The sequence below is a fragment of the Adiantum capillus-veneris genome, chromosome 27 (genome assembly GCF_014529385.1).
Source record: "Adiantum capillus-veneris isolate H3 chromosome 27, ASM1452938v2, whole genome shotgun sequence".
Classification (NCBI taxonomy): domain Eukaryota; kingdom Viridiplantae; phylum Streptophyta; class Polypodiopsida; order Polypodiales; family Pteridaceae; genus Adiantum; species Adiantum capillus-veneris.
The window spans coordinates 62503782-62524881 of NC_140957.1; the positions used below are offsets into that span (position 1 = coordinate 62503782).

The following is a 21100-nucleotide window of genomic DNA, read 5'->3' on the forward strand; positions in this document are numbered from 1 at the left end:
TGCCTTTCTTTCTTTTAGTTCATCGTGCTCGCGTTCCAAGGCAATGCGAGTCGCTTCTTGTCGTGCCATCATGTCCATCATTAATTTGACCAAGGCCTCCATAGGATTTGGTGCAATCCCGGGCGTAAATGGCGTAGGGGGAGGGTCAGGCAAACCTCCATGGTGAGGAAATTCTTCTTCACTACTTTCATGCCCATCACCTCCATGCGAAGTATCCATTCCGCTTCAGGTGATGACCATGCACTGTGATCTTTGGTTCGTAAGTTCACGAGGAACTTGGATTCTTGTGGGTCTTAGGTTCTTGGATTCTTGAGGGTCTTGAGGTTCTGGGGTTCTTGAGGGTCTTCTTTCGCTTGCAATCTGTGTTAGAGAAGGATCTTCTCTTCACCCGAGTTCTGCTCTTTTCCGCGGATGCACCCCTTGGCGGCCTTGCGCTCACACCAAGGTTGCTTTTTTCCACCTCACGTCGATTGGCCGGCCGCTAAGTGCACGGTCCGCTCTCAATGAGTGAAAAGAGACACAAGGGGAGGCTGGACAAGCCCTTCTTTCTTGGGATTCCTGTCACTCTTCAAAAACACAATTAGGAATCGACACACCCAAGAGGACTTGGGTTACGTGCGACCGCAACAAGCAAAAAAAATTCTTGTGGTTCTTTCCTTGAGTGATACAGAACACTGCCAAAGCTCTGATACCAATGTAAGGTGCAGCGGAATGAATGTTTGAACTTTGCTCAAGATGAGTGCTCCGAACTGTGCTCAAGGGTTCCTTTTACTTACGCAAGGGAGAGCCTTCCGTTCTTAATGAGAGAGCAATGGACACAAAACAAGTGAATGGACATTGTGCGTGAAGGTGCATGAGACTGAGAGATAGATAAGAGAATACGACACCAGAGACGTAAAACCCTCCTCCCAAGGCCCCACTCTCGATGGCAAGAGTGGTCTACTATTGATTGCACAATCAAATACAATGGCTGATGCACTGCGTTTACAATGCTTGCTATGTCGATGTTGTCGGTGTGGACCATAAGGACGGGACTATGGCTGAAAACTGAATGTTCCGACAACCTGTGTACGGCTGTCCAAAAACGCCAAGGAGGCTGAAATTTGCTGATGCAAAAACACAGCCCTTTGTAGCATAAAAACGCTGCTTTACTGCTGCCTTGAAAACACTGATTTGCGGCCCTTTTGAGACTTCCAAAAACGCTGATGTTGCGGGTCCTAACCGCTGATTTGGTGAGGCTTTATCGCGGGCTATATGGACGGCAATGGCTGACTGAAAACGCTGTGGGCTGAGGCTGGTAATCTGAAAACGCTAAGGCTTATGGTGATGGTTTGCTGAGGCTTAAGCGCTGAAAACGCCAGGGAGATGGTTGATAGAAGGCTGGTCTTGCTGGAGGAAATCGCCACCAAAGGGGGGGAGTCTTGCTTGAGAGAGAGGGGGGGAACCTGCTGTCCTTGGCCTGTGTTTTCCTTGCTCTTCTGCCAAATAGTGCTAGCCTAAGTTTGCTTATATATTATCTTACCCAATTTGCAGTACTCAGTTCCCAACAAAAGTCACTTAAAATAATAAGTGAAAAATGTCAAAAATAGGGAAAATAGGTTTAATGCACTGAAAAATGCTCCTGATGGATTTTGTTGGATTCTGATGGTAATGCTGATGATCATGCTGTGTGCAACCAGAGGATATGCATCTACTCTAAGTGCCTGGGCATGCACGGTGTCACAAGGCGGGCACCACGTGCCAATAGAAAAGAACAGACTGAACAGACTTTTAGCACTTCAATAACAACTGAACTGAAAGAGAGAGACGACACGTGACACGGAGTGGCGAAATTCCACCCCAAAGAGTATTGGCCCCAAACCTTGGCGCCCCTTTCGGTATTTCTTTATATTGCATCAACACAGTACAAGCCAGTACTCCAAACTCTGCACCTTCTCCAGGAAGCATGCCAGAGAATGAGCCCTAACCTCAAGGCCCTTGGTCTGAAAAGCTTTTAAAACTCAAAAGCTTCTGGTCCAAAAAGCAATGCCAAAAGCTGCCAACGTAAATCATGGAAATCCGTACAACCTGCCACGTCATCAGCCAGCGTAAATCACAAAAATCCGCCTGCTGCCCTTAGGGTTAGGGTTAGGGTATTGGCCCCAAACCTTGGCGCCCCTTTCGGTATTTCTTTATATTGCATCAACACAATACAAGCCGGTACTCCAAACTCTGCACCTTCTCCAGGAAGCATGCTAGAGAATGAGCCCTAACCTCATATTTAAAGGCCCTTGGCCTGAAAAGCTTTTAAAACTCAAAAGCTTCAGGTCCAAAAAGCAATGCCAAAAGCTGCCGACGTAAATCATGGAAATCCGTACAGCTTGCAACGTCATCAGCCAGCGTAAATCACGAAAATCCACATGCTGCTCGTAGGGTTAGGGTTAGGGTTTTTACAATTTTAGGGTTAGGGTTTCCAAAATTAGGGTTTGCAAGTTTTAGGGTTAGGGTTTCCAGAATTAGGATTTGCAGGTTGTAGTGTTAGGGTTTTCAGAATTAGGGTTTTCAGAATTGGGGTTTGCAGGTTTTAGGGTTAGGGTTTCCAAAATTAGGGTTTCAGCAGTTAGGGTTTCTAGCAAAAATTAGGGTTTGGCCCCTCGGCCACATCTGTAAGTTGGCTCCATTCTTTAGGCTTTGACACGTCAGCAGTTTGTTACATCTCCCCTTCTTGAAAGGGAGTAATCGTCCGCGATTACAGCATATCTGCAAAACAACTCAAGTTAGCTCAAAAATTTCCAAGGGTCATTCCGAGGGACATTCCAAGGGACAATCAATTTGCTCTTTTTATTAAGGAGTTAGCTTCTCCTTTCTGCTCTTTTGATCAAGGAGTTAGCTTCTCCTTTCGGCAATTTTGATCAAGGAGTTAGCTTCTCCTTTCTACTCTTTTGATCAAGGAGTTAGCTTCTCCTTTCGTCCAGATCGGAACTCTTGATATTCCGACATAGTAAAATTAGCCATCACACCCAGACCGTCCTGATCTTCCACGGGTGTCTTGATGCACTAAAATTACATACCCAGGCAATCTCATCCAATTAGGAATATTCAGTAATTGGCACATCACAATGCAACACAAATGCTTACATATGCATGTTACAAGACACAACAAACAGCACCGTTGTCACGTGACACATCCAACCCTATGTGTCCGTGGATAAGCTACAGCACGACAAGGGTTCAGTCAGTCTAGTCAGTTTAGATTTAGAAGTAATCTGGCACTTTTGTGAGTCTATTCGTAGACCGTGCATGCCCAGTCACTTAGTGTAGATGCATATCCTCTGGTTGCACACAGCATGATCGTAAGTATTCCCATCAGAATCCTTCAGGGGAATTTTCCAATGCATTTAGCCTATTTTACCTATTTTTGGCATTTTCACTTATTAATTTAAGTGAATTTCCAACAAAAGTAGGTAGGGCAATTTGGATAAGAAAATATATAAGCAAACCAAAGTTAGCACTAAATGGCAAAAGAGGCAGCAGGAGCTCCACGCTCAACAGGCACCTTCTCAATAGAACCCCACCAGGAGACCTAGCGTTTTTGGAGCAGAGCCATCACCTAGCGTTTTCATCACAGATCAGCCAGCAATTTGCTTTTGCAGATTCCGGCAACAGCAGAACCTCAGAGCAGCCTAGCGTTTTGCATTTTGCAGAGCAACTAGCAAAAATTCAGCCCTAGCGTTTTTGGTTGAATATCAGCCCCGGCGTTTTGCAGCTTTACCGCAACAAAACAGCAAGGAACATCAGCGTTTTCAGTTTTTAGCAGTTAGCACCCGCAGATAAAGTCCCGAACCTCGCAGATCTCACCTTCCCGCAGCAGTTCCTCGCCGCACGGTCAGTTTCCGCAAGGTTTAAAGTTTCAGCCCGGAAAACACAGATTTCAGCATCTGCGTTTTCACCGCGTCGCTGTCGCATCGTCGCCATCGACATCGACATCGTCATCGACATAGAGTCAAAATTCAGCAGATAGAAGATTAGTAGATTTCAGCCCATAGCGTTTTTGGACAGCAGTAGAAAGATTGCAGATTTCAACCCTTAGGTCGACTTCGTCGTCACCGTCGTCATCGTCGACATAGCCTAGACTTGCATCAATCTCATGCATACCATTTGTGCCAGATTGTGCAATCATAAGTAGACCACTCTCGCCGACGAGAGTGGGGCCTTCGGAGGAGGGTTTTACATCTCTGGTGTCGTATTTCTCTTCTCTCTCTATCTCTCAGTCTCATGTACTTTCACGCACAGTCCATTCACTTTGTTTGTGATCATTGCAATCTCTCATTGAGAACGGAAGGCTCTACCTTCCATAAGAACAAAAGGAACCTTGAGCACACTTCGGAGCACTCATCTTGAGCAAAGTGCAAACATTCATTCTGCTGCACCTTACAGCCGTTGAGCACTCCCCCGAGACAAACGATCTGCGGTATGAAGCTACTCAACGACTACCTCATCACTCCCCCCGCAAATAACCTAAATAGGTACGGGCCATGAGCTCAGAGGACTGTACAACCAAACGCTCCCCAGACCATAGTCTGCGTCGCTTGGAGGTTCAAGCATACAACCAAACACTCCCCAAGCATCGGCTTGCGTCGTTCGGAGGTTTTCTAGCATACAATGGAACGTTCCCCAAGCATCGGCCTGTGGCATTCCAAGGTTTTCAAACATACAACGAAACACTCCCCAAGCATCGGCTTGCGTCGTTCCGAGGTTCAAACAATACCAAAACAGTATTTCTCACTTCTCCATTTGGAAGTAAAATCACCAATCATTCAAAACCAGTATCAAACCAAAGTCAAACAATTCAAATCGGCACCAAAACAGGTTCAAAACAGATACCATCCATTTCAAACAAATTCCAAACAAGATCACCAAACAAGATCAAACAGAACTCAAACTTAAAAAGCAATCTCGATATCAGTCGAGCTCGAAAAGTCGACTGACTTTCAATCTTGAAACCTGCACCAAAAATTAGGGTTAGGTTCCTTCCATGAGGTCGTAGCCGAGCACAACATGGTCCATCAGCTCTTGGACAGACAGTGTTTCTTTGGTGGCGACGGTAGTCCCAAGAGATAGCAATCACACTGAATCTCCAAGGTCATTTGCTCGTGAAGAGACATCTACTGAGAGATGTCGAGAAATTAATCTGCTAGGGTTTCCATGGCAAGCATTTCAGGATACCCCACTCTGCCAGAAGTTGCACTCCAGAGGAAGATGTCAGAAACCATATAACTTCGGGCAAAAATTTTCTTGAAAGCTTGCCAAGTCCTTGAAAGTGTGTGGCTTGGTAGTTGTAGACATCAACATCTGCATGGCAACGTCTTTGAGAAAGAACAGTTACTCGAAACAAATCTTGGATCCTTCTTTTGCAAGTGATCTTAATGGCTTATGCCCTGTAAGACATGAGCGGTGAAGACGGGAGCACGCCCGATGCGCAATGAAGTAAGGGTGGGAGTGGCTCTGCACCTTCTCTAGGAAGCATGCTAGAGAATGAGTCCTAACCTCATATTTAAAGGCCCTTGGCCTGAAAAGCATTTACAGTGAAAAGCTTTTAAAACTCAAAAGCTTCTGGCCCAAAAAGCAATGCCAAAAGCTGCCAGCGTAAATCACGGAAATCCGCCTGCTGCCCTTAGGGTTAGGGTTTTTGGAGTTTTAGGGTTAGGGTTTCCAAAATTAGGGTTTGCATGTTTTAGGGTTAGGGTTTCCAAAATTATGGTTTGCAAGTTTTAGGGTTAGGGTTTCCAAAATTAAGGTTTTAGCAGTCAAGGTTTCTAGCCGAAATTAGGGTTTAGGCCCCTCGGCCACATCTGTAAGTTGGCTCCATTCTTTAGGCTTTGACACGTCAACAGTTTGTTACACACGGTTTGCGAACAGACTCACAAAAGTGCCAGAACGCTTCCTATGCTAGACTGACTGGATTGACTGAACCCTTGTCGTGTTGTAGCTTGTCCATGAACACATAGGGTTGGATGTGTCACGTGACAATCGGTCTTTCCAAAGTTGCACCCTCGCTTCTATATATCTTTCAAAATAATCAATAAGAATTCAGCTGTCAGTTACAAGTTGGAGCTTCCACTCTCATGGGGAAAACTTCATCCAACCTTTCACATTTCTTGGCTCAAACAGTACATACAAGGAGATTCGCCAATTCCAAACTTATCTTCTTATGTGCCACAAATTGAGGATGAACACATAATTCTTGTTCCAAAAAAGATTCTTGATGTTCGACAAAAAGAGACAAGGCGAAGATCACAACAGAACTTCTTGTTAAGTGGATGGATCTTGATGAGTCAAATTCAACTTGGCAGACGGATGAAGACATGCAACAGTACCCAAACCTTCTTCAAGAGTTCTTTGACAAGCGGATGACTTTCATTTGAACACGGGGTTTTAATTTAAATGGGAGGGAATGTCACGATTGTGACTTGCTATACTCTTCTTGATTCATTACAGATGCAGATGTGAAGTGTGACTAACCCAGGAGGACTCCTGTTCTCGAATAGTCACAACCCTTCGCCCAAAAGTCATACCTTTTCACCAACAGCCACACTCCTTCGATGACCAGTCATGTCTCTTCGACCAATGGTTGTGGCTCTTCATCGAATGGATGTGTCCATTCGCCTAAAGACATGTCTATTCGTCTAAAGGATGTGTCTCTTTGTGAAGGGTCATACCTTTTCATATGTACCTGTTCGTCTCCTATATAAGGAGCCCTTGTATCACACTTTCAATCAATCAAACACAGAGTCTTCTGAGTCTTGTTTCTGAGTTCAGTTCAAGTTTCTTAAGTCTTAATCATGAGTTTAGGTACTTAATTAAGGATTAGTACCTGGAATCCTTACACAGAATAAGGAGATAGTAGCGGGATATTCCATTCAGGATGGCTACTTCATGAAGAAAACGATGTTGTGCGTTACACAAACGTTGAGGGAAAAGGTTCTAACCGAATGACATTGTCCACCATTTACGGGTCACCGCGGCATTGATACCACCTTGAAAGATGTGAAGCGATACTTCTTTTGGCCGAGACTCAAGAAGGACGTGGACAACTTTGTACGCAGTTGCTTGGTATGCTAGAAGGTCAAGTTTGACAGGCATAAAGCACAGGGATTGTTATAACCTTTACCCTTTCCCACCCGCCCCTGGGAGAGTATTGCTATGGATTTCATTTTTTATCTCCCAAAGACACAAAGTGGGCACGATGGTATCTGGACTGTTATTGACAGATTTAGCAAGCAAGCTCATTTCATTCTAGTGAAAAAAACAGTCAAACCGGATCATTTAGCGAGACTGTTCATTGCCCAGATATTCAGATTACATGGCATGGCTGAGACAATTGTCTCCGACAGAGATCCCCGATTCACGCGTTTGTTTCGGAAGGCTATTTGGGAGAACATTGGCACACGGTTGCATTTCTCATCATCATTCCACCCGCAAACAGATGGGCAATCTAAGATTGCAAATTCAATCGTACTGGATTTATTGAAGTCTTACATTTTTTATCAGAAGACTCAATGGGAAAAATTCTTACCCTTGGTGGAATTTGCCTACAATAACACGATCCACTCTTCGACACAGGAGGAGCCATTTGAGATTATTGAAGGTGCTACGAAGGTTCCACCCTTCTTAAGCACGAAAGATAAGATTTTTGAAGCCGACCAGTACACGAGGGACTTGGACACTGCTTTTGCCAAGGTCCGAGAGGCTTTAGAGAAATCTCAAGAACGACACAAAAAGGCAACAGATCAACACAGTCACGATTTGAAATTAAAAGAGAACGAGTGGGTGCTCTTACGTTTTGAGAAGGCACGCCTGAGAAAGAAAAAGGGAAAGGAGCGGCTTTCTTCAAAGCTTAGCATGAGATACTATGGACCTTTCCAGATAAAAGAAAAGATAAATGATGTCTCCTTTAGACTGAAGCTGCCCGATACTTGGAGAATTCACAATGCTTTTCATGTGAGTCTCTTGAAGCCTTTTAAAGGCGATGTGTCCGATGATGGGGAGCCATATGAGCAACCCGAAGTGGAGAAAAGCTCGTCCCAGAACAGATACTGGCACATAAACATAGAAAGATAAAACGTAAAGTGCGGCCGAAACGTTTCACCTGCAGGGTGAATCGCCAAGAGTGAAACGCCTTTTTAAAAAAATTCTCCTTAGAGAATTTGGCCATTAAAAAGTTATTTATTTATTATGTATATGCTATTTCAAGGTTAACATAGCATGTGTCTCAACTCACTACACTGTGAACACCGATTCTGTCTATACATAACTCTATACATACACAAAATTGGCGTTTCGATCAGACGTTTCAGTGAGGGTGAAACGTTTCGGGGTGAAACGTTTCACAGTTACGCTGGCAACATGCTATGCACTATTGATGATCTATGATGGTATTAGTTGTGCTTGCTATATGAACTATGGATAAATAGTATAACTTTGCTATATAGGGTGCAATTAAATAGCATGAATTTTGAGCAATTGATGAAGTATTTAAAGTACCCTGAACGTACCTTTATTATAAAGAAAATAACTTAGAGAGAGAGAGAGAGCAGCAACACCGTCACTGATCCAGGTGCAAACTCCGAGAGAGAGTTGCACTCAGAGAGAGAGAGAGAGAGAGAGGATGCAGTGACCTATCCTTGCACCATGCAACGAGCAGAACTGGCAGTTCTCTCTGCCATTGTCCACACAAAGAGAGAGAGAGAGAGAGAGAGAGAGAGAGAGAGAGAGAGAGAGAGAGAGAGAGAGAGAGAATCTGCTTAGATTCTCCTCTCCATTTCTTTTTCACAATGTGTACGACGTACGACATACTAGGCATCCCTTTAGAAACTTAAGGTTAAAATTATTGTTGTGTGAAGTGAAAGGGCCACTTGCCCCTCCTCCCCTTTAAGTGCCACGGGGTCCCAAACCATAGGATCAATGGTCCCAATTGAAAGGTGGGATGGTGGCCGATCAAGACCATTGATCGGTTAAATCTAAACTGCTACATAATCTACACTAGAGCTAGGCTACTTTGTAAGATGTTTATCGAGTCGTAGGACATCATAACAAGCTATATTTGGTTGACACATAACAAACTATTTAAATCCTAGTGGTTGCTTCTATCAACCTCTTCATGTGAATCCTCCTTTAACCCCCCAGAACCAATATATATAGGCCTCCAGGAAAGCTGCCTGACCCATACCTACAACCCCAAGACCTGGATGATGGGGGAAGTAGGGCAGCTAGGGCTCCACAAAAAAAGGTTAAGTATGCCTGCAAAAGGCTATATGGCTTCGGAGAGAGCCAAAAAGGGCTAGCCATCGCTAGACAAAACCCGCACTCCGGCCAATCACAACAAAAACAGCCCACACTCCCTATCACCTGTCATTGGGAGATGACAACTAGAAATAACATAACAAAAACTAGACAGCCCACCAACTAACATAATTAGGTGAAACAAAAGAGAAGAGCAGAGCAACAGGGAAGCCTCATAATTCAAGAATGGTATCAAGAATGGCAGCCCTGAAATGTTATTGACAGTGAGATAGACCACATTAAAGGTGTCCATTGCATTGAGCATCAGGTATTAGACCTTGTACTATTATTCTGCTACGAATAAATTAATTACTGTTATGACAGATATATATACCTAGATGAATCCAGGATAAGCCCAGAGTCACCTCTCAAGGAAAGTTTAAGGGATAAACTCATGGTAGTCATCCACAAGACAGTAACGTCATCACCTCCATCATGAGTAGACACCTGACATCGTGTTTGTGGATACATTGGAAGATCCAGAAGTATCTAGCTACCTATTGATGGATATAGATGGTAATGTGAATTATCTTGTGAACCATTTAAGCATATGATATACGTTCCCTAAACTTTGCTTGAATTTTCCAGTGGTATTGGAATAGTCTTATATGGTTTACGGGATTGGCCCTTTCATGTAACTAGGGATGTCCATTCAACATTGGCATCTAGACTAGTCAAAGAAGCACACCGTCACCAAGGTGCTTCTTTAAGCATACCTGATCAGAAGGAATAATCAGTCTTTGTAATAACAGTCTTAAGTCTACAAAACGAACATTAGAAGGGTGACTAACACAAGTGGATAATGTTACCCTCAAATGTGGAGTGCAATCTTGTATGTAGTGCCAGTGGATCTGGTTGAGGCTTTCTACGGCGCTCGTTATGCCCTGCAAGCCGCCTCCTGCAACTTCTCTTTGCCTCATCAAACTCAGAGATGAGGTGAAACCTACAAAGTTGCCATAGAACAAAATCAATCAACGCAAACCAGAATGGACAATAGATGCATACTTAGGGAGGTTGAAATAGTGAAAAGCACAATGGCATACTAAGCTCAACTGTAGTATTAACAAGCGAATTTGAGTTGATATACATACATACAACGCATCAAAAAAAAAAAAGGAAATGCAATATGCATTTCACACTTTGTGCAAGTACACATCAAGCTTGATCCAAATTGCAGAACTGGCTGAATTCAGAAGACTATTAGTTAAGCAGTTTGTACCCCCAACCGAGTTTCGCGAATGCAGTTCATTGATCCACACCCCCCCCCCCTTCAAATCCCGGTCAACCGAAGAAAATGAACCTAAAGCAAGCTATTTAGAAACCTTCTCTTTGCATATTTCCTACAAAATGGAGAAAGCAAAGCGCATCCTGATAATCCAGCTTACAAAATTCTCCAGTCACTATCACATAACCGGGACAGTATCAAAAGAAAGCTCTGTTTTATAACTCCTCTGGCACAGTATGTAATAGTAAACCTAGTTAAGGCAAATAGCCAACAGATGTAATTATCAGGTACAAGCTCATGATCAGACACTTCCTTGGAAACTTCTCATAATCTGCATATGGAGATAATTATAAGAAGCAGAACCTATGCTTAATATTACTAACGTGTGCATCCAAAACTACCCTTCATTCTCAGATATCCCTTTCCAAGTCTTGTTGATTTTAGAAGAAAGAGTTACATGAAGAGATTGGAGCCTATCAAATGTTGACTGTTATCATATAGCTCATGTATGTCCTAAAAAGTCAATAGAATGCAAAAATTCAGCAATAATATGACCCATCACAAGACAAATTGTGATCCTGAATCCCACCAATGATATCTTGAGTACTGCTGCATGCAGGTGGTGACTGGTTATGTCTCATGAAGGGTCCACGATTTGATGATCTAGCTAAATAAATCCACACATCAAGTTCCCAGGTGTACTAACACTCCGAAAGGATCCTTAACAGTGTAGAAATTTCAAAGGAGCTTGACGCTACCTAGTGACGACAAAAGGCATCAAGTTGCAACAGGCATCCTCCTTTCATTTGAATTTTGACAATATCTCCACTCAGCAGCTGCTCAATCACCCAATGTTGGAGCCATGTGACCTCTTTGTGAACTAATCATTGAGTCGCATGAAGCTTCGGCAATGTGTCACGACCCAACCCCTCCCTAAAGAGCAAAAGACAGGCCCTACTTTTGCTTTAACAGTGCTTGGGTGCTTCGCATTTGGATGACATCATTCTTATCGCCTGTTTTTTGGCTGATATGGCAGTTTTGCTAATTTTTCAGCCGGCTGTGCTAGTGATTCTTGGCATCACTGTTTGAACACCAGTGGCAGGTGCATCCTTTGCTGTTATCTTCTACTGTAGTAGTAATATGGAGGATCTTTGCTCAGTTTTTATTTGAGGCTACAATTTAATATTGGGTCTAGTATATCCAGCCCAAGTCCTTACGGAGATCCCAAGTTTGGGTTTGGTCAGGCAACAGGCCAAGTAGTTGCAAGCTCCCAAGCTTAAGTAAGCCAATATGGCTTATGTCTGGTGTCAGATGTCTATTCTGTTGCGGTGTTGTTATTGCATGTCAGGTTGCATGTTTGGCTTGCGTAGTTACAGGGAATGGCCATTTTCAGGTGCTCCGGTCCCCATTCCCATTCCAACTTCCCGTTCCGTGTTTCAGACGTAAGTGTCTGTAACAAGGAATGGCATTTCATACCCATTGCCGTTCCGTGTTCCCCGCTCTAGGTAACTATGTTGGCTTGCGGGCACTACTAGTGGGAGACGTAGACATGGAGGCACATATCAACTATAGTGGTACAAGTGATGAGTCTATAGTGTGTTTCTTTCTCCTTGTTTCCATGGATTCTCGGGTGTGATGCCACATAGCACATGGAGCCTAACTATAGGCAACTGAGGGAGTGGGGGGTTGGGGGGGGGGGGGGGGGGGGGGGGGGGACGCTCGAACAAGCTAGCATCCTTCAATGCACATTCATACAGAAATGAATCCACGAAAAGCCAAGATTCAACTTCAAAGGAAAGTGAAAGTTATAGACTCCGATAGTAATCCACAAAACTATATAAGCATTAGCTCCATCATGCTGCTCCATTCCCATTAATGATGGCAATGCCCAATGGTGCACATTGTCGTACCGTGCCACATGCATAATGTGAAAATAAAATATCTACCTCACTGCTAATGCTTCTTCATATGTGGGAGCAAGTGCTACAATGTACAAAGTGAGATATATGCAAAAACAGATGTTGCGGCAATGTGGCATCATTGCATGTTCTCTTTTTAAAACATGCTTAGCTTGGTTTAGGAATGTGAAAATGTCAAGTTTTTGAAGTGGCACGCTCGTCTTGCCTGGAAAGTCCAATACAAGCGATCTTGTCCAAAGATAAGGTTTCATGTGTAGCCAGCCGTAAAAGATGTATCCGAAGTGCTTGACAAGAGGTTCAGCATGGAATTTGAGCCTAAGGGAATGTTTTCGCAGATTTGGGGATTTTTCCACGCTTGTTTGGGCTTTTAACAAACAAAATAAGGTCATGTTTGGGCTAAAAATGGCCGTGAATAGTCTAAAATAACCCAAAAATGGTTCAAAATGCCACATCAACAGACTTGGCATTGTTGCTCAAACTAAAGAGGTGCTAGAGTAGTTCCATGCACTTCCTACCCCGTGGTTGAGCATGTGAGGCCACCAATTAGGGTTTTCTCTCTTCAAATAAGCATTTAGGTTTATCTAATTAAAGGGCGTAAGAAATGGTCTTGACGAAGAATTGAAGAGAAAAACTCGGGTTTTTAACAGGGCAAATGAGCATTGTATCTGTGCAATTGGGAGCAAGGCTACACCAAATCATCACACGCACGAGTTTTGAGTTAATCTTGGTTCATTTTTAGATTGAGGCTTTCATGGCCGGAATTTTGTTCTTTTTTTGTGTATCTTTTGCTTCAAAAGTTTTATGGTTCACTTGATTTTGCTCCGAACTCTCACAGTCAGAGGCCCAGTGCTTTCCTAGCCGCTACAAACTTCTCAACATACATGCACATAATTTTGATGATAATTTGCGTGAACAAGGAAACAAAAGGCAAATTATTTGCAGATGCATACCACAACAAAATTGAGTTTGTTAAGTGTAGGGGACAAACAGGGAGATCAAATATCACACTAACATAATACTCCTTCTTGCTCGATTGTGTAATTACTTAGTCCTTTGCGTTAAAGATGGATCCTTTATGTTAATGCTAATTTCTGGCTTGGATCAAACAGAGGAGACTTACCCTGCTCCTTTGTCAGTAGATTACCCCGATTTTTTGAATAAGGTCACTAATGCCCCCTTTGGGTTTCAGGTATTCTATTGTATGACTTTATGACACGGAATCCCAAAAATGAATATGATTGATTTATACTCTCTCATGTGACATGTTTGAGTGCAGAAACTAAAAGACGAAATGACTGCACTATTTCGGTCTCATCAATTTCGATAGACATGATTGCAATAATAACAATCCCAAAACTTGCCCGAAACCAATTCCGCTGTTGGAACTCACTTCCACTGGCATAAACCCATAGTTACAGGGAATGGCCATTTTGAGGTCTCCATACCCCATTCCCATTTCTACTTATTGTTCCGAATCCATGTTCCGTGTTTCAAACGCGAGTATCCGTAATAAGGAATGGCATTTCATGTCAATTGCCGTTCCCGTTCCCCATTCGATTTCCCGTTACGGATAACTATGCATAAACCCTCTGATTCTCGCCCAAAAACAATAAATTCAGCTCGATGTATTTACTGGTTTTTGCCATGTTTTCAACCCTAAACAGTCCCTCAACTACCCTCTAGCAATGGGGCATTGTAATAGCCTTGGACACTCCAAGTCAAGAATCAACCGCGACAGCACCAAATAACCACTTCAAAACAAGTCACAGATCACAATAGATGTACACTGGCCAGCGGAGTTCCGTGCCTAGAGATATTGGCCCCAAATACTGGCGACCCTTTCGGTATTTCTTTTTATATTAATCAGATCAAAGTACAAGAGAGTGGCTGGGGTTTCACTCTCAGACTCTGCGTCCAGATGCTCTGAGAAGGGAGACCCTCACCACTGATTTAAAGGTTACAAGGGATGCCCAAAAGCAGAGCCCCAAAAGCTTCAAATCAAAAGCAATTGCTCTCTCTCTCTCACAGAGAGTCAAAACTTGAAAGCAAAAGCATTCTCTCTCTCTCTCATATTGTAGAGAAAAAGCAAAATTTGCGTCGCTCATCATTCTCAAAAAAAAAAAAAGCCTCCGCGATTTCTGAAAATTAGGGTTTTTGGCAAAAATTAGGGTTTGCAGGAATTTTAGGGTTTCTGGCAGAAATTAGGGTTTCTGCTATCCATAGCCACGTCATCACTTTGTGACATACCCCCCTCTTGAAAGCATTGTAATCGACCGCGATTATGCCTGCAAAACCGACAAAAGCCATAAACCGTCTTAGCAGACACTGACTATTAGTACCTACGTACTAGGAACACACATCTAGCACATGTACAAAATCGACAGTCACATCACACGACATCACAGGACATCACATGACAGTTAACATTCATTCATATCTTAGACCATGATTTATCAGCAATGTAGCTAGCAATCACATCCAGGTCCAATCCGGACCTCAACGATGTCCGATTGACTAACCCCTATTGCAACCATGTCTATTCGAGATCAATCAGACCAAAATGTTGCAGTCATTTCGTCTATGAGTTCCTGCACTCACAAGAAGTCAAGAACAAATCAGTATCATTATCAAGAATTCCATTTCATAAAGTCATCCAGCAGAATACTGTCAGCTCTCAGTATCCATGAAGCTCAAAGAGACATCAGCGACTTTAGTATCAAAATCAAGGCATCTGTTGACAAGGGAGCGGAGTGACTCCCCTCTTGAGCATCCCACTGCACCATATCTCCGGCCAAGCTAAATTCTGGGTTCCGTTTGGAGTAGACTATGCTAAACCAAAACATCAAGGTAAAGTTTCACAATCCGAGAAGTATCTGCTAGGTCCTCCTCCTCCATCCACTTCGCAACAAATGCAGGAAAGATCTTAAACTTAACCAAGAACCGCCTTCGGACTTTACCTTTCTTCGTATCGTTATGTGCCAAAATCTGTTCAGGAACAAGGATCTCCTCGTTTTCTTTCCACTTCGGGTTGCTCATCAGGCTCCCCATCATCAGGCACATCACCCTTAACACGTTTCAAGAGACTCACATGCAATGCATTGTGAATCCTCCAAGTATCTGGCAGTTTCAATCGGAAGGAGACATCATTTATCTTTTCAGTAATCTGGAAAGGTCCGTAGTATCGCATACTAAGCTTTGGAAAAAGCCTCTCCTTTCCCTTTTCTTTCTTAGGCATGCCTTCTCAAAAGTAAGAGCACCCAATCATCCTCCTTCATTTCAAGTCGCGACGATGGCGATCCGCTGCCTTTTCTGTCGTTCTTGAGACTCCTGCAAAGTCTCGCGAACCTTGGCAAAAGCCGTATCCAAATCTCGCGAATATTCATCCGCTTCAAATATCTAATCTTTCGTGCTCAGGAAGGATAGAACCTTCGTAGCACTTTCAACAATCTCACATGGCGTCTTCCCCGTCGAAGAGTGTATCGTGTTATTGTAGGCAAATTCCACCAAAGGTAAGTTCTTTTCCCATTGAGTCTTCTGATCCCATATACAAGACTTCAATAAATCTAAAATCACTAAATTGGCAATCTCAAATTGCCCGTCAGTCGGCAAGTGGAACGATGACGAGAACTGCAACTGCGTGCCAATGTTCTCCCAAATTGCCTTCCAAAACAAACTCATAAATATGGGGTCTTTGTCAGAGACAATCGTCTCAGACGTGCCATGTAATCGGAAAATCATCATGATCTTTCTATGTTCTCGGGAGATCAAAAATGAAATCCATTTCAATACTTTTCCAGGGGCAGGTGGGTATGGGTAAAAGGGTGTAACAACAATCTTTGTGTCTTATGCCTGTCAAACTTGACCTTCTGGCATACTGCGCACAACACTTCCACGTCCTTTTTGAGTCACGGCCAAAAGAAGTATCTCTCTACCCCTTTCATGGTGGTAGCAATGCCGCGGTGACCCGTAAAAGGTGGACAGTGGCATTCAGTCATAACCTTTTCCCTCAACGGCTGTGTAATGCACAACATAGTCTTTTTCATCAAGTAGCCTTCCCGAAGGGAGTATCCAGCTACTGTCTCCCCATCCCGTCTCCGTGTGAAAATATCTGCAAAATCTGTATCTGTGGCATACTGATTGACCATATCCTCAAAGCTCCTATGATGTATCGCGGAAATAGCCAGAACCAACGGTTTCCGAGACAAAGCATCTGCCACCACATTCTTATGTCCCTGCACATGGACAATCTGGAAGTGGAACTGTGACAAGATGTTCGCCCACCACATCTGCTTTTCCGAAAGTTGCTTCTGTGACAAGAAGTGGCGCAAACTCTCATGGTCTGTAAAGACAGTAAAATCCGCTCCGAATAGGTAATGCCGCCACTGAGTGAGAGCATGGATAACCACCAAAAGCTCTTTCTCATAAATCTGTGCTGTCATCTCCGGCCTAGAGAACAAACGGCTCTCGTAAGCTATGACATGGCCTTCTTGCATCAAGACCGTACCCAGACTACGCCACAAGCATCACAATATACTTCAAATGACTTCTGCAAGTCCGACAAAGTCAAAATAGGTCCCGTAGTCAATTTCTCTTTCAATTTTCCGAAAGGCAGTCACCTTTGTGGGTCCCCACGAGGAAGGTACTCCTTTCTGAGTCAAGGTATGCAAAGGGGAAGCAACCTCTGCAAACTTTCGTATGAACCGCCTGTAGTACGAACACAGTCCCAAGAAGCTTCTAACTTCATGGACATTCCTCAAGTCGGGCCAATCACGGATAGTCTCTATCTTGGCCGGATCCATTTCCACTCCTGCTGCTGACACAATGTGTCCCAAAAAGTGTATCTCTGGTAGGAAAAATTCACTTTTCTTTGCATTAATCACTAACTTGTGATCTCATAATGCCTGAAAGACCTGAAGCAGATGATCTCTGTGTTCTGCCTCATTCTTGGAGAAAACAATGATGTCGTCAAAGAAAGTGCCAACAAATAGCATGTACTCTCGAAAAATCCTATCCATCATCCGGTTAAATGTCGCAGGAGCATTGGTTAAGCCAAAAGGCATCACCAAAAACCCAAAAGTCGTCCGAAAAGCTGTCTTGTAGACGTCTCCCGGCGCGATCCTGATCTGATGATAGCCACTCTTCAAGTCAATCCTGTTAAAGCACGAGGATCCCTGTAACCTGTCGAGTATATCATCGATCCTAGGAATCGAAAATCTGTTCTTGATGGTGATTTTGTTGAGAGCTCTATAATCGATGCACATTCTCCAAGATCCGTCTTTCTTCAAAACCAACAACACTGGAGAGCAATACGGTGAAGTACTAGGTTGGCCAAGACCCTTTTCCAAGAGGTCTTTCACTTGGTTCATAATCTCTTCATTCTGTGCTCGGCTCACACGGTAAGGTGGCCGGTTCAGTGACGTGCTTCCAGATATCAGATCAATGGTATGATTTTCAGGCCCTCTAAAAAGCAATCGGCATGAGCATGGAGAAAAATCTTGGAGTTCTTTTGTTCAGGTCAAAACATATTCCACCTTTATCCATCGTTCAATTCTCTCCTAAAAGAATGAGTAAGAAACTGAAGTTCATCAAGTACAACCTCTAAGCCCTTCATTTATCAAAGTCACTTTCTCAGCCTTGTAGTCAACCACGGCGTAGTTCTTGTGGTACCAAGGGATCCTGAGTAGAACGTCACTCGCGTGCCCTAAACACCCTTGTCATTGCAAACGAAGTTTGCCAATGCTCGCTGAAATGGCAACATCCCATCCGGGTGCCAGTCGAACGACCTCCGCCTGTGGCGTCAGTCTATGGGGTGTAATTCCAAATCGAGCCGCCAATTCCAAGTGAAAAGAAGTTGGCTTTGGCTCCTTCAAAAGAGCTTCCTGATCCTTCACTTTGCCCCAAAAGCGGCAAAGTTTGTACTTCCATTCATTAGATTCGGTGCAGGTCCCACACCATGTGGTACCAATTCTGCTTTTCTATTTGCCTTTTCTGCCACATTCCTCAGCTGCCCTCGAACTCTCAGGCATGTCGTCGTCTTTATCATTCTGTTCTTTCTGTGCCTTTTTAGGGCACTTTGCGGAGATATGTCCATGTTCCCCGCATCCAAAGCACTTCCCCTCTCTGATGAAGCGAGCTCTCTTCTCAGGAGTAAGCTTGGGTCGTGCATCCTTTCTCTCTGGGTTGCTCTTTCTCTTTCTACTTTCATTCCCAGAAGTGTGTTCGGTTCGTTGTGTCATGGCCTCATCTGTGGGGTAGGTCAGACTGCCAGAGTGAATGGCAAAGCCCCACTTCGCATGACTCATCAACTCCTGAATAGAAGCTGACTTCTGTTCCAAGCAGTGATCTCGGATCTTTGTAGGTAGACCCAAGGTAAACCGCTCAATCTGTTCTCTGAATGAGATGATCTTGAATGTAGAGGCGGGTAGAAAAGAGCTCCAGAATCTTTCACAGTAAGAATTCATTGTATCGTTCTTGGTCATCCGGAGATGGTTCCAAGCAGCTCATATATCTCGCTCAAACTCTTGAGTCAACCAAGAAGAAATAAAAAGCCTCTTGAATTTCAGCCATGTAACCGGCACAGTCTTGCTTAAGGGAAGTGTGGACCACCAAGTACGAGCATTCCCCTTAAATAAGAGGCAGCTCTCCGAATCTTGGAGTGCTCTGAATAGCGTCCTCCCGAGAAAGCGATGTCAAACTGCTGTATAAAAGACAAAGCCTTCAAAGCATCGAAGTATCCCGAAAAAGTATCAAACTTAAGTGCTTGGCCACCTTCCTTAAACTCTTGGACTTTCTTGCTTTTATCTTCGAGAAAGTCATACTGGTTGGCTTTGTAAAAATTCTTCTTGTTCGCATAAAAGTTTCCGTGGTTGGAGTCTGAACTGTCCGTAGACGAGTCCTATGTAGAAGTGTCACTCACTGGGCGAGACTTAGACTTCCTTGCCTTTTTCTTGCCCTTTCCGAAGCGTTGTTTCTTGCTTCGCTTTTTGCTTTTCCTGTCTTCTTCACTCGAGTCTGAAGAGCTAGAAGAACTGTCAGAAGAAGAAGAAGAAGAACTGGGTAGGTCTTCAAACTTGACGCGCTTCTTCAATTTCTTTGCCTTGTCAAATGTCGACCGACGACCCAAATATCCCGGGAAGTCAGTGCCTTTCTTTTGCTTTTTGCCGTGCTTTTTGCCTTTCTTTTGCACGTCGAAGAGCTAAGCAATCCGTGCATCAACCACGTTCTCCAGTTTCTTCTCCGTATATTTCTTGGAGGCAGAAGGTTTCTTGAGAGCGGGTTTCGGGAGTGGTGTTGTGGTTCTCTGCCACTCCGTCTGTACCTCTTCCAAAGAGGTCTGGTTCATATATTTTGCCATCTTCGGGTCCTTGGCAAAATTGAGCATCATCTTTGTTGCATCGCCAATCAATTGACGACGCTCCATCTCTTGTTGCTCCGCCTGAGTAGGCCTGGGCAAGCCATACTCCGTGCCAGAATCTTCGTTGTGATCCCTGCCTGCATCTCCAGATGCAGAGGGAGTCGACTGATCATTGCCTGAAGCCATAGGTGCCGCGGAAAAAAAATTCGGGGATCGGATTTCCCGTAGAAGAGAAATCGGCCGTACTCGGATACCACTGTAACAGACTTGGACACTCCAAGTCAAGAATCAACCGCGACAACACCAAATAACCACTTCAAAACAAGTCACAGATCACAATAGATGTACCCTGGCCCGGCAGAGTTCCGTGCCTAGAGATATTGGCCCCAAAGATTGGCGCCCCTTTCGGTATTTCTTTTTATATTAATCAGATCAAAGTACAAGAGAGTGGCTGGGGTTTCACTCTCAGACTCTACGTCCAGATGCTCTGAGAAGGGAGAGCCTCACCACTTATTTAAAGGTTACAAGGGATGCTCAAAAGCAGAGCCCCAAAAGCTTCAAATCAAAAGCAATTGCTCTCTCTCTCTCTCTCACAGAGAATCAAAACTTGAAAGCAAAAGCATTCTCTCTCCCTTACCGGTGCCTGCTTTTGGAGCAGCAGTTAGCTACTCCTTTCTTGTTCAGAGAGGCTCTTGCCTCAACAAAAACGCATGTAACCACACAGCTGTACATGAGTCAAATGAAGAGCCCTCTTGTGGGGCATCACATTATTGCACGTAGGGGAGAGAGAGAGCACTGTAGAGTGTGCAAGACACCACTTCTTGCACTACACTGTACATGAGAGGGAAAGCTTGCACACAATAGCTCTTAACCTGTGGAGCGGGAGCTTGAAAATGAGCCTCCCAGCTAGATATTCAGCACCACTTATTCTTGCATGAGGAAAGTGCACCAAATTGTGCCACTTGGCGCGTTTATAAGCAATTTCCCGTTTCGGGGTTGCCGCCTAAAAATCTCCAGACTGGTTGCTCAGTTCACTTTGCGAAAGAGTTCTAAAATGTTCCCCTTATCATTTCGGGATAATGACGTGAACAGTTTCATGGCCGAAAATAGCAGTTCCCTAATTTTTAGGAGATGCGCTCCCACTGGTCTTCTAACCATCGATCCCCATTGGGACCGCATCCAAAAATGCAATGTGGCCCAGCTGTCGGGTACTTTCCTTTGGTGACCCCATCTTGACTTTGTGCCTTTATTGAGTTCACTTCCTAGTATCCACCAACTTGC

At 43.9% G+C, this 21100-nt stretch overlaps 1 protein-coding gene across 3 annotated transcripts in view; it reads right to left on the minus strand.

The window, feature by feature from the left end:
- Nucleotides 1-21100, minus strand: part of LOC147422080 (uncharacterized) — an 87140-nt gene that overhangs the window by 48625 nt on the left and 17415 nt on the right. For all 3 annotated transcript variants that reach the window (XM_086503559.1, XM_086503557.1, XM_086503558.1), the window contains exon 3: nucleotides 10131-10264. In XM_086503559.1, coding sequence (XP_086359685.1) covers nucleotides 10131-10264 — 134 coding nt within the window. The remainder of the gene's footprint in view (nucleotides 1-10130; nucleotides 10265-21100) is intronic.